The sequence below is a fragment of the Castanea sativa genome, chromosome 9 (assembly GCF_040712315.1).
Source record: "Castanea sativa cultivar Marrone di Chiusa Pesio chromosome 9, ASM4071231v1".
Classification (NCBI taxonomy): Eukaryota; Viridiplantae; Streptophyta; class Magnoliopsida; order Fagales; family Fagaceae; genus Castanea; species Castanea sativa.
The window spans coordinates 11,373,346-11,386,384 of record NC_134021.1 but is presented as its reverse complement, the minus strand read 5'-3'; the positions used below and the strand labels follow the sequence as shown (position 1 = coordinate 11,386,384).

The 13,039-nt window shown below is 38.4% G+C and overlaps 3 protein-coding genes across 4 annotated transcripts; 2 read left to right on the top strand and 1 right to left on the bottom strand.

Moving 5' to 3' along the window:
• The first annotated feature begins 396 nt into the window (after positions 1 to 396).
• LOC142610311 (IAA-amino acid hydrolase ILR1-like) lies at positions 397 to 3,424 on the top strand. 2 transcript variants are annotated; one of them, XM_075782103.1, is made up of 6 exons: positions 397 to 868; positions 1,019 to 1,114; positions 1,816 to 1,941; positions 2,036 to 2,350; positions 2,700 to 2,828; positions 2,911 to 3,424. In XM_075782103.1, exons 1-6 carry the CDS (start codon positions 770 to 772, stop codon positions 3,331 to 3,333), a joined length of 1,188 nt encoding a protein of 395 aa, XP_075638218.1. In that variant the 5' UTR covers positions 397 to 769; the 3' UTR covers positions 3,334 to 3,424. The 2 variants fall into 2 exon arrangements, with proteins under 2 accessions (XP_075638218.1, XP_075638219.1); XM_075782104.1 differs by lacking the exon at positions 1,019 to 1,114 and having other exon boundaries at positions 402 to 868.
• Positions 3,425 to 4,652: 1,228 nt separating this feature from the next.
• Positions 4,653 to 8,810, top strand: LOC142610309 (bifunctional nitrilase/nitrile hydratase NIT4B-like). Its single transcript, XM_075782101.1, has 5 exons — positions 4,653 to 5,205; positions 6,336 to 6,515; positions 7,439 to 7,732; positions 7,972 to 8,253; positions 8,403 to 8,810. The coding sequence occupies exons 1-5, from the start codon at positions 4,707 to 4,709 to the stop codon at positions 8,546 to 8,548; spliced, it is 1,401 nt and encodes a 466-aa protein (XP_075638216.1). The 5' UTR covers positions 4,653 to 4,706; the 3' UTR covers positions 8,549 to 8,810.
• Positions 8,811 to 9,256: 446 nt separating this feature from the next.
• LOC142610691 (uncharacterized) lies at positions 9,257 to 12,060 on the bottom strand. Its single transcript, XM_075782591.1, has 3 exons — positions 11,401 to 12,060; positions 11,205 to 11,324; positions 9,257 to 11,122 (listed from the first exon to the last, which is right to left on the bottom strand). Exons 1-3 carry the CDS (start codon positions 11,896 to 11,898, stop codon positions 9,707 to 9,709), a joined length of 2,034 nt encoding a protein of 677 aa, XP_075638706.1. The 5' UTR covers positions 11,899 to 12,060; the 3' UTR covers positions 9,257 to 9,706.
• Between the last annotated feature and the right edge of the window lie 979 nt (positions 12,061 to 13,039).

The following is a 13,039-nucleotide window of genomic DNA, read 5'->3' as shown; positions in this document are numbered from 1 at the left end:
GTAGTATTTAAAGAGCAATCTAAGACAGGAAGATGGACGGACTTTTTGTAACCTAAAAAGAAAAAAGGCTAAGAGAAAGATATAATATAAGAACAGCTCTCGGCTTACGTCCGAGGAGGTTGATTTACAATATTCCTTGTTGTTTTCAAGTGTTAACAATCTTTGACTTGTCATTTAATCCTCACACACTTCTAACCTGGGTTTCAAGCCCACACTCTACAAATTCATATTGTTTAAGGCTCATTGGGCCTGAGCCCATAACTGTTCTTGGGACCAGGTGCACTTGTGCGCTTACACTTGCCTTTATCACATTTCAATCCAGTAAAACTGCTTTTTTTTTTTAGGAATAGAGAGAGAAGTGCTTACTCAGCAAAAAGAGAGAGAAGTGATTATTACTCACGCATGAGTACAAATTTGAGCTTCAATAATTTCCTATGTGACCCACACGTGGGCTCTTTTAGTGGCAAATGAAAGTTACTATATAAATTTCCAACAATACTCCTCACAAACATTGCAAACAATGGATTTGACAAGGTGGTTGTTACTATCAGCATTCTTATTCCAGTCATGGGCATTGGAGGACGCTGGTTATGGTTCGGAGCTCAAGTTGTTGAGTCAGGAGTTGTTGGAATCGGCGAGAAAGCCCGAGTTCTTTGAATGGATGAGAGGGTTAAGGAGAAGAATCCATGAATACCCATAGCTGGGATTTGAGGAACACAGGACAAGTGAGCTCATCAGAACTGAGCTTGACAAGATGGGAGTGTAATTCATGTGGCCTGTTGCCAAGAATGGAGTGGTGGCTTCTATTGGGTCTGGGGGTAAACCAGTTTTTGCTCTTAGAGCTGACATGGATGCTCTCCCCTTGCAGGTTCTCTCTCTCCCTCTCCCATTTCACTTTTTTTTCATTTCTTTTCTATCTCCTTGCTTTTACTTGTGATCGATCTTGATTAGCCTGTTGAGAATTTAAAACTCACCTAAGGCTTGGTTGTTATTGTTTTTGTTCACATGTCACATGTAGCTGTCCTTAGGCGTGTTTCTCAACCTTGCAATGAGCCATTTACCAAACTCTGATTGCACGCTGACAAATAAAAGAACGAAAAACTCTGATTGCATGGTTAGCAACTTTTTGGCATTTGTTGAGTGCACAATTTTGTTGTAAAAGTTTTGGTTTTTGAAGTTATCAAACAAGTATTATTGCGATTCACTGGCTTAACTTTAGTATTTATGTATTCAAGACTGGGAGAATAAGATTAGCTTGCACTACTTTACTGATTAGGGGGATGCTTTTACATTAAAGCCATAAGGCAAAGCATGCATACCAAGCAGTGATTCACTTGAATTCTTAATCTTTCACTACGATAGTGAAACAAACAGCATCATATGCAGTGTCTTTAAGGGAGAAGAATATTTTTAGCTTAAGAAGCTTAGGGAAACACTGACCACAAATTTAGGTAGATCACTCTTTAGAGGTCAGGTTGAATTCATTTCCTGGTTAGACTTAGCAGGACTTCTTGGATTAGAGAGGAGTTTTGTCTTATGAAGCTATGAGGTGGCGACTTCGATTAACCTTCTCTATGACACACACTTGTCCCATTTTGGATTTTGAGCAAAAGCCCATGGATATCATGAAGGACCAAAACCATATAAACTCACTCCCTGCTTTGGTTAATTGGAGCTGGCTAGCCCATTGTTGGAGCACTTATATTAAACATTTCCTTGTGGTTATTTGATGATGCCATTATGTGCAACTATTAATTTAACCAACTGATCTATTATGTGTCTGATCCATGAAATCCACATATTACCATTTGAAAGGAATTAGTAGACGGGGACCACAAGAGCAAGATCAAAGACAAGATGCATGCCTGTGGTCATGATTCCCATGTAGCAATGCTACTTGGAGCAGCTAAGTTACTCCAAAGCAAAAGAGATGAATTGAAGGTAATTCTAATATCTTGCAATCATAAGCAACAATAACAAAGAAGTTTTTTTCCTACTTTCATGGTTGCTAATTGATTAAGCCAATGTTTTTAAGGGAACTGTGAAACTAGTTTTTCAGCCTGGAGAAGAGGGTTATGCTGGTGCTTACCATATGTTGCAAGATACTGCTCTAAATGACATCTATGCCATCTTGAGTATACATGTTTTATCATCATTTTCTACTGGTGTCATTGCCTCTAGTCCTGGACCAATTCTTGCTGGTGTTGGGCTCTTCTCAGTCATAATTCAAGGGAAAGGTGGACACGCAGCAGCCCCTCATGAGACTAAAGACCCGATTCTTGCAACAGCCTTCTCAATCCTTGCCCTCCAACAGATTGTATCTCGAGAAACTGATCCTCTACAGTCCAGGGTATTATATAGTGCCCTTTATCTATAATCAAATTGGTTTAATAACAATTAAATTCACAATTTTTTAAGAACTTAAGCTTTTGGGACAAATAGTAAATTATTGCATTTTCATAACAAGTGGAATTGAGTTCTAATCTTATTTCTACTCTATCTCCTAATTAAAAAGTATAAATTTATTCTAATCTAATCAATCAAATTTGTCCGATACTGCCACCGATATGTTAGAGTCAAATTTGGAGATCTCATGGCTTGAACCAAATTCTAATGATTGACAACAATAGTCTGTAGTGTCACATTCTTATCAATAATAGAGAACCAATAAATTTGATCCATTCTTTTAAATCATATAGGTGGTTTCTGTTGGATTCATAAATGGAGGTCAAACACACAATGTAATACCAGAGACTGTGAAGTATGGGGGAACATTTAGGAGCTTGACCACTGATAGTCTCTCCTACATTAAGGAAAGGATCAAAGAGGTAAAACACTCATTGTTTGACCTTTATAATTTTCTGTTATTACCACTCAAGTAGTAGATAACCATGCATAATCCACTTACAGGTTATAGAAACACAAGCAACTGTGCATAGATGTAGTGCCAAGGTGGACTTCATGGAGGATAGCAGACACATGCCTCATCCAGTAATGGTAAATGATGAAGCGCTATATGAACATGTGAAGCAGGTTGGTGAGAGCCTACTTGGGAAACCCAATGTTCAGCTTCTCCCAGTGACCATGGGAGCAGAGGACTTCAGCTTTTTCACACAAAAAACAGCTGCCGCAATTTTTGTGATTGGGATACAAAATGAGACTCTGAAGTCAAATCAACCTTTGCATTCCCCTTACTTTTTTATTGATGAAGAGGCTCTTCCAATAGGTGCAGCGCTTAATGCTGCTGTGGCAACCTCATACTTAAAAAACCATGTTGTTGAGACTTCCAAGAAACATGGGTTTGTTTCTACTTCTCCAAATGAAGAACTCTAGAACACATGAATGTATGTAGGCAAACATGCTTGATTATGATAATATAATAATAAGAGTAGTAGTAAATGTGTGGTTATCATTATATCACAAATCCTAGCTAAACGTTTAGGATTGCCATCATTTCCTTTATGAGGTAAAATTACATCAAACATAAACTGAGGAAAAATAATAATTATTGAAATTTTATTTTTTCAAACTTCAAAGACTATAGTCAGGGTCTGGCTACGGGCTAGCCCAAAAATACAAAGGCATAATAAGTATTAGCTGCAAGCCTGCAACGACATCCCATGCTTATGTTCACCTTTATCTTTCTTTTCTTTTTTCGGCAGGAAAATTTTAGTTAAACAAAACTTTTGGCAGGCTCTATATTTGGCTTTACAAAATTCAAATTTCGTATTTGTAAGTGGTGCCTTGTAAACTAGTGTGCAACATATTCAAATAGTCTCAAGGAAAAAGGTAGAAACTACAAGTCATTTCAGGCTTAAAGGGTCCACTTTAGTCTCATTTTGTCCAATTCAGTCTATTCGGTCCACATCAGTCCACTTCGGTCCATTCTGACCACTTCTGTCTTTTTGGTCTATTTAGTCCATTCGGTCCACATTGGCTTGAATCGGTCCATATCGGTCTACTTCGGTCTATTCAGTTCTCTTCTGTCCATTTGGTACTGTCGGTATTATTCGGTCCACTTTGGTCTCTTTTGGTTTACTTCAATCTATTTTGGTTCACTTAGGTCTATTTGGTCCATCTAGGTTTAGTTCAGTTCACTTTGGTCTATTCCGTCTATTTCGGTCCACCTTAATTCATTCAATCTATTTTAGACTATTCAGTCCACTTCTGTCCAATTCGATTCACTTCGATTGACGGATTCAACACCTTTCATTATGTTGCACATGGAAAATGTTTGATGCTAATGCAATATAAAAACAATAATTATCAAAACATATCAATAACTATCATAAAGTAAATTACAATCAAAGAATCCAAACTAGATTCTACTGCCCTCCAACTTCGTTCCAAATGTCTTTTTTTTTTTTTTTTTTGACAGTAATGTCTTTTTAATTAACCTATAATTTAATGTCATACATAGTACATAATTAGTTTTTGGGAATATTTCTACTATAAAAAAATTGATGAACTGGGAAAATCAATGTCATACTTATACTCATACATAATAATCTTTTTTTTTTTGTTAAAAAACTTTTTTTTTCCCTTAAGAATAATAAAAAGTGGTGGTAAAAAGTAAAAAGAAGTAATAAAAAGCTGACAAGCTCAAAACTGAAACGCACAGTGAGTTAAGAGAGTACCATAAAATAAATCCTCCTCTTCTCGCTTCTCACTTTCTCCGCATTCAAACAACGTTGTCAAATGAATCAATGGAGTTTGAAGAGTCCGCACAACTAGTCTTACAACCCCAACAAAACGTTGAGGATGACGATCTTAACACACCTGATTCACAGATTATCATTCAACAACAGCAGCAACAACAGGAACAGCAACAGCTAAAACGGCGTCGTTGCACAAGAGACCGACACACCAAAGTAGATGGGCGACACAGGCGGGTCCGAATACCCATTACTTGTTGCCCCGGAATCTTCCGACTGACCGAGGATTTGGGTCACCGCTTCGATGGTCAGACCATCCAGTGGCTGCTCAGTCAGGTTAGACCTGACCTTGTTCTTTCTGGTCGTAACTCGGGCTCATCGAACTCAGTCCCACCGAGTTTAACTTTACCCATGTCCAAGTACATGCCTGTGAAAATGGAGGAAGATGGATTGTTGGAGCCCAAGGCTGTGACTCTTTCCCCTAGACCCACTGTGAGAGCCACAGTGGTTCAGGCTTCTACAGTGTTATATGATACCCCAGCAACTTTGGGTAACTCTCTCTCTCACTTGGGTTTGTTTTATTTTTGGGTTTTTTTGTTGTTTTGTTCTTGTTTGGTTGCTGGGAAAATGTGGGCTTCTACGGCTTTTTATGATACACCAGCATCTTGGTCTGTATCTTTAGATTTTTAGAATTTTTATTATGTGGGACCTAAACATTTTCAAAGGGAATGAATGTTTTTTATTTGGGTTTGAATTGAAAGATTCTGATTGTTCTTTTTTTTTTATGTCCCACCATCGGATGTGGTATATGGTCCAGCCTAATGTTCTTGCCTTTATCACATTTCCCACATGGCTTTTAAAAAATAATTATAAAAAAAAAAAAAAACATGTTTGTAACTTCGGGTGTTATTCTTCAATTTTTGGGATGATTTTAACTCACAATGAATATGGAAAACATTGAAAAAACAAGTATAGGAAGATTTGTTAACCTTTTTTGGGGTTGTTTTAAGGGATTCATACATGAAATTGGATAGTGTCATGAAATTGGCTTCTTCTTTCTTTTTCTTTTTTTCGAAGTTATGGGAAAATCGGAATGTTTAAGGATGATGCACTAGGAAAATAATTGAGTTTTTTTTTTTTTTTTTTAAATTTTTTTTTTATCATCTTCTACTGAATTATTTACACTGCATTGGAGAGAGCATGAATTTGCTTTGTATTATTAGTCAAGCTATGAGGCTAGAAGAAGGGATAGATGGGCCCTTATGTTCGGTTAAAGATTGCACTTTCTGGTCCACAAGCAGTTGGAGATTGTCTCTAGCCTTATTTTATTTTATTTCTTTTTAATGTCCTGATCATGGGTTTTCTTGTATTTGCTTTGCTTTCAAGGGGGCAATATAATGATATTTCATGATTTCAATGATTTTCATATTGCTGAACACAATTTTTATGCTTTAGTCTACCTTCATTTGATTAAAGTAGGGAAACAATGACATTCTAGTGTGATCTAAATAAATCTAGTTCTATGCCTTTTTAAGTGTGGTCTGAATTTTTAATTATGGTTTAAGATGGCAAAATTCATGGCTAAATGGTGCTTTTGAGGAGTCTATCTGCTAAAAAGTTTAGTTACATTATTTTCCTTTTCTTGCTACCATTAAATTATTGTCCTGTTCTTGTGAGCAGATAAGGCAGAGAGACTGATTGCCGGTGCAGCTGCTTATGGCTCACAAATAGTTGTGTTTCCAGAAGCATTTGTTGGTGGTTATCCACATGCAGTGATGTTTGAGAATTTAACAGATACCCATCTAACCTGGGAAAACAAGCAGTTCCAAATGTACTTTGCCTCAGCTATTGATGTGCCAGGTGCAATCCCTTTCTATGAAAATGAAGTTGTTGCCTTTGGCACAAAGTTTACATGCCAAATATATTTTTGCATGAGAGATGTGATTCTTAGTGTACATTTCTGAACTGCTGCCAGTAAGTTGCCCAGTGCAAATGTGCTAAAGCATGTGTTCAGGCAGCTAACCCACGAAATTTGTGGAATTTAGAGTACACAGTATCCTCTTGGTTAGTGGTTAACTGGTTATTCTATCTATCTTGTTTTGTTCATTTTTTTTCTACCATATATGTCAACGTCTCTCTCTCTGTCTCTCTCTCTGTGACACAAACTCACTCATGTGTACGTAGATCAATAAATAATCTCTTTCATTTCTATGAAGCTTGAGGAGACCTTTTGAAGGTAGATTTTAGAATATGTTAGCTTTGCTTTTCTCCTATTTCAAGTGTAGTTCCTACACTAAAAGCCTCATTGCAATAATTTTTTTGAACAAAGTACAATCGCAGTTCTCTTACCAGATATTGATGATTATCATGTGAGAAACTACAAACTGAATTGAGAAAAGATTGAGTTGCAAGGCATCCAAATTAAGGGTAACAGATGGAACATACATGCATTGATGCTAAAACTATGGCCATATCATGTCTATTTTCACGGGGTAGTCTTGTTTCAATAAAATTATTTTTACCTAAAAAAAAATTTATTGATGCTAAATCTAAAATTTTTACATAAACTAACTAAGCTTGTGTCTACTGTCTACCCAAAAAAGAATCAGCAGTGCCGCCAATTGCTAATAGAGGCTGAACAACTTTATGCCTAGTCAATATTTCAAGCTTCAAGCTATACTATCACTCACTATATTACATTATCTTGTAACTCATAGAAATCACTAGCAAATTTAGGTCTATTCTTGCTGTGGCTATATTTATACTGTAATTTGTTTATACAGGTCCTGAGGTTGACAGGCTTGCTAAAATCTCGGGTAAATATAAAGTTCACTTGGTGATGGGAGTAGTTGAGAGAGTGGGATACGCACTCTTTAGTGCCATTCTATTTTTTGATTCCTTGGGCCGGTATCTTGGAAAACATCGAAAGGCAATGCCTATGGCATCAGAATGTGCAGTGTGGTGGTCGGGAGAGAAATCATTATTGAATGTATATGAAACTCCAATTGGAAAAATAGGTGGCCTTATCTGCTGGGACAATAGAATGCCTTCTCTAAGAACTCAATTATATTCTAAAGGTATACCTTTTGTCGTTTTTACCTGCTGCGTTGCCATAGTCACTTCTTAAGAGAACACCTAGTGTTATTAATGCCTTCTCTACTGTGAAACAACTGGCTGTCTCAGTCTGTTGTTTCTCTAAGGTTTAAGCTGGGTTGTTGTTCTGTGTTCCCTTCCTTTATATTATTTATATTCAAGAGCCTCCTTACACTCCATAGTTCTTCACTCTTTTGTTTAATCCTCCTGCCACCACATGTAGGCATTGAAATATATTGTGCACCTACAGCCGAAGCAAGGGAGATATGGCGAGCATCAATGACCCATATTGCCCTAGAAGGTGGCTGCTTTGTTCTATCTGCAAACCAATTCTGCAGAAGGAAAGACTATCTGCAGTCACCAGAATGTGTTTCCGGAGATTCAAATGGGAATGCATCCATGGATACAATCATATGTGCTGGAGGTAGTGTTATTATATCACCATCTGGGACCATTCTGGCAGGACCTAATTACCAAGGGGAATCCCTCATCTCAGCTGATCTAGGTAAGAATTACTTATGACTGTTACATGTTTGGGAACGGCCATTTTGGTATGGCCAAATCTGAAAAGTAATGCATTTTTTCCTTGAGGATAGATTGACCAAACCTATCTCTCAAATCTGATAAAATCTTTTTCACACTTTAATGTTGCAGATCTAGGAGAGATTGTTCGAGCAAAGCTAGATTTTAGTGGAATTGGGCATTATATTGGACAAAACTGTGTCAATCAGATTTCAGATATACCCAATCCAATTTGGAACAAAACTGCAGTGAAATCGGAAGTTCTTGATGAGCTGTGATGGTAAAATAGTTGTGTAGAAAAATTGAGTTACTGGAATTAACTTCGTCTTCCTCATGCCAAACAGCTAATTTACGCTTTTGTATACCTTTTGTAATGTTTAGAAGATGTACAAAGGTTGGCTAGCGGTCACCATTTGTCAAATTACGTTTGAAGAATCAAACATGTTGTATAATTGCTTCTTGGGCAATTTTGGTGTTTAAACTTTAGAGTACGCCCAAGGAATGTATTATCTTTCACAGTTTAATGAATATGTTTAGTCCTGTATTTTTCCAGCTTTCGACCTTTTCGAATTTGGCCTTTGTAGGTTTCTTTCAAAAAATAAAGGCTTTTTTTACCCCAATAAATCTCAGTAGTTCTACTCAAACATACTAGTTCATACTTGGTTCCCCAGATATTGTGGCGCCTTTAACTCCTTCAGAGTATAATAACATTGCTCATTAGGCATTTCATCCAAGACTAAATATAGCTTAAGCATAATTCAAAAAGGTCCATTTTCGATGCCCTTCAATCCTCGAAGGGGAGCGAAACAAAAATACATCTCTTCAGTGGTTTTGTGAATATTGGTTCCTTGTTTCCTAGAATGGCTGTGAATCCATCTCTTGGGTGGCATTCACAAATACAGGGTTTTACTTGGATTATGAGATATGGCAGTGCTCTTACTCTTTCTAGTATGATAATAAACTAATAACAATGTTCATGTTTATCCAGAAATAATAAAACTTTAGCATATAATTCAAAAAAAGTCAGATGTAGATACCCTTCAAGGTGGACGAGAAATATTACAAATAGCCGCGAGTACACAATACTCCTAGCATACTCTGTCCCAGTAATACTAGAAGTATTTGTATTTAAGAGAAACTTCGCTTAATTAGTACAACTTTCTACAAAAAGAAAAACTATAGACACAAATATTCCTACAAACAGACAACATTCTAATGCAAACTGAGCTTGCTGCAACTTGAGCTGCTATGAGGGATAGCAACCTTAGGTCAACAAAAAGACACCTTTCACCATCTGTTAAGTTTTCTCACATTGGCTTTTGCAAGTAAGCGCTTCCTCCAAACTACCCGCTTCTGCATTCAGCATCCATCATCATAGGTCCAGTGCCTGTGGAGAATGCAAGCAAAAGCATTGGTTTGTGAGAAGAGAGTGATTCTCACCGCCTGGATTTCCTTGCATTGTGGCCTGCACCTCCGGTTTCTGCTAGCCTTGACTTCAAACCACCCTGCGCCATAGCTGTTCTCTCTTGAGCTGCATTGACAAGATCACGGGAAGGCCAAGGCGGCCCCATTTGTCGTGTTGGACTCGCACTAACTCTGGGGGAAACCATCCCAGAATTAGACAACATTTGGTCCCTTAGACCCTTTACTGATTTATACCCCTGCATCAATTCATCTGCATACCCTTTTCCCTGAGATTGCTTTTCAATCTCCAACAATCTCCCCCAGTCTAACCTATCCGAATTATGGAGTTCAACCCCATCGGATATGCTCCTTTGCAAAGTAGTGCTTCTTCTTGGTGCTCTCCCAGAGGTAGACTTCCTTCCTCTGGCTTCTTCTTCCTCAATTTGAGCCATTCTTGGATCAAGACCAAATCCGGAATTATGATTCCATTTATAGCTCTTGTTATGGTTGTCCATATTCAACTCTATCGAATGAAGATCACTTTCAGCTGAGACTTGTTCACACTCTTCTCCATCTTCCACTACTTCTCCTCCATCCTCATCTTTTTCATCACTTGAATTATAGGAACTAAAGCGAGTTCTACTTAACAATGCAGCAATGTCGTCATCATTCCTATGATGATAACTTACAGAATTCCGCCCTCCTCTCTCTTTCCCTCTTTTAGTCCCCAAAAACGCTTCGAGTTGATTCCTCAACTTATCAACCGCCGAATTCTTCTCCTCAACCTGATGTTTCGCCTCTGACAGTTTCATTTGAACTTTCCCCTCTCTCAACACATCAGCTAATTGCATCATCTCCCTCTCCTCCTCAACCTCTTTACGAGTTTTCTTCACTTCCTCCTCCACTTGAGCTATATTATCTTCCCCAACATCCCTAGCTAATTCATCACATACTTGTTCCACAATCTCTCTCGCTCTCTTCTCACTCTCCAATTCCTTCACAACCTTAACAAGAGATGCCTTCGTCTCCGCCAATTCTCTCCCGAGCTTCTTATTCAAGCTCTCCAACCGTCTCCTCAACTTCCTCTCCACCTCAAGCTCACCCGCCACAGACTCAATCGCGGCCTCCACAATTTCCTGCTCTTTGCTCTCCCACGCCGCCTTCTCCTCCGCAAAACACTTGATCAAGTAACTTATCTCGCTCTGATCCGACCTCTGATCCTGGATTAGCTGATTCACCTGCAACCTAGCCCTCTCCAACTCGGCATGTAAGGCCGAGATAAGCGACATACTTGTCGAAGGCCGATCTTCATGGCCCCAAACTCGATTGATAATCTTGAGTAGCTCTTTCGATGTAGTTAAAGCATTACTAACATCCTTCAAACGCGTTTTCACTCCAACCGTTGATGTACATGCGCTCGGAGTTTGAGCTCGAGATCTAGTTTCAATCTGCTTCACCAAAAAACAATTCAAATAAAATAAAATAAATTCGCTAATATTTCAAAGTTAATCTGAAGAAATATGATCGTACCTCCATTAAACTAGCATTGCTGAGAGCATCAACGCCGTGGTGGTGATCCGTGAGCCTAAGTCTCTGAGAAATGGACGGCGTTTGTCTCCGACGACTTCCAGTTCCAGACCGATCCATTCTCTACAAAACGCAGCGTTCAATAACAAAAATTTTCAAAAAGAAGCAAAAGAATCTACAGGAGAAGAAGATCGCGAACCTCAGAAACGGGACTGTGAGACGGATCGGACAAATGCGGCGGCAGAGAGCCGGAGTGTACGGACCGAGCGATTCTCTCTCTACCTCTGATCGCCTCCTTCTTTCTCATCCGGCGCTCGTCGGAGCTTTCTCTGACGCTCGGACTCGGCGACGGAATCTCATTCATCTCCCAAAGCGTCGCCGCCAGCTTCCTCGCCGACACGGGCGGCGGAGGCGGCTGCTGCGATTGGTTCTGGTGCTGATGCTTGGTTCTGAGGCCACTCGGCTTGGGCGAGTCCAAGGCACCACGCAATGCAGAAGCAGGAGACCGAGACGAGCTCATGAGCCTCCATGTAGGCACGGGCGTAGTGGATCCGCCTCTCTTCCCAACGAGTATCGCTCTCTTGAACCTGTAGTTTTGGAGTATCGACGATGACGACGACGCCGATGACGTGCACCCTCGCTTTCTGATCTTTCCAGGTATCAAATCCACACCACCTCCTCTGTTTTGTCTTGGCATTATCACTTTTCTTTCACTCAGAAACTTCTAGATCATACTACTAAACGCACAGTTTAAAAGAGAAAGACTCTTTCCCTAGATGAGTTTTTGAGTTTGAGTTTGAGTTTTGAGAGAGTATTGATGACTTCCACTACTACTGCTAGAAGATTTTTCGATCAGTACAGACTGTAAGCCTTTTCTTTTTTTTTCTTTTTCCATGGGGTGATATTGTAAAGTGCGTAAAGGGAAAGATGAGGTGTAGGAATCAGAAGCGGTATGATTCATGCGAGTGTGGACACGTGTCAATAAAGGAGTGGTTGAAAGGGGATGGATTTTGTGAGGTGGTTGTGGTTATAATGGAATTGAGACCGTTTGATAATTAATTCAGAGGGAAGAGATTCGGCGACAGCGTGGTTTCTGAAATTTTTTTTATGTGAAGAGTAGTAGTAATAGCGAAAATTCGGTGGATTTGGGATGGCCCCCTGAATTCAAACTAGGCTTCGTCTAGGAGCTAGGCTTAAATGAGAAGTCCAAGCAAAAATTTAGAGAAGTTCAGTCAAGTCACTGTCGTAGCTATTATTATTATTATCATCACTATTATTATTACAATAGATTTTTAGGGTAAGTTAAATGAGGAAAATATGGGATTTGTAATTTTTTGGAAAAAAATTATGTTTTTTTTTATATATTTTTTTAAAAATCATGTTAAAATATACACACACTATGTCATGTTATTTTTGGAATACAAATTTCATGTACCACATTTTATGTTCCAGTTTATGTTTCACCAATTACAATTTGTTATTGAGTCGTTCCATATCAGTAAGGTGTGATATTGAGAAGGAGTTTATCACTTGCTCCGCGACACTAACTGCCGCATGCAGTTTTGGTGTTGACGTGTAAGTATATTCTCTTATCCCTTTATATATATGTATGTGTGTTTTTCTAAAAATTAAAAAAAAAATTACAATTTGTTATGTATTTTTTTGCATTTTAAATTTTTAACTATTTTATAAGGAGAATTAAATAAATACATAACAAATTATGATTGGTGGAACATAAAAAATGGTACAAAGAGTATTCGTTATTTTGTCCATTAAGAAATATAATGAAAAAGTATGACCAATTACTTCTTCTCAAAAAAAAAAAACTTGTAAAAGCA

Bases quoted from the DNA above. Each gene is read 5' to 3' on its own strand.
- LOC142610311 (XM_075782103.1), top strand. From the start codon at position 770: ATGTGGCCTGTTGCCAAGAATGGAGTGGTGGCTTCTATTGGGTCTGGG. The intron at 1,115-1,815 runs GTTAGCAACTTT...ACCATTTGAAAG, and splicing joins CGAAAAACTCTGATTGCATG to GAATTAGTAGACGGGGACCA. The intron at 2,351-2,699 runs GTATTATATAGT...TAAATCATATAG, and splicing joins CTGATCCTCTACAGTCCAGG to GTGGTTTCTGTTGGATTCAT.
- LOC142610309 (XM_075782101.1), top strand. From the start codon at position 4,707: ATGGAGTTTGAAGAGTCCGCACAACTAGTCTTACAACCCCAACAAAAC. The intron at 5,206-6,335 runs GTAACTCTCTCT...TCTTGTGAGCAG, and splicing joins TGATACCCCAGCAACTTTGG to ATAAGGCAGAGAGACTGATT. The intron at 8,254-8,402 runs GTAAGAATTACT...TTAATGTTGCAG, and splicing joins CCTCATCTCAGCTGATCTAG to ATCTAGGAGAGATTGTTCGA.
- LOC142610691 (XM_075782591.1), bottom strand. From the start codon at position 11,898: ATGCCAAGACAAAACAGAGGAGGTGGTGTGGATTTGATACCTGGAAAG. The intron at 11,325-11,400 runs GTTCGCGATCTT...TGCGTTTTGTAG, and splicing joins CTCACAGTCCCGTTTCTGAG to AGAATGGATCGGTCTGGAAC. The intron at 11,123-11,204 runs GTACGATCATAT...TTGGTGAAGCAG, and splicing joins GCAATGCTAGTTTAATGGAG to ATTGAAACTAGATCTCGAGC.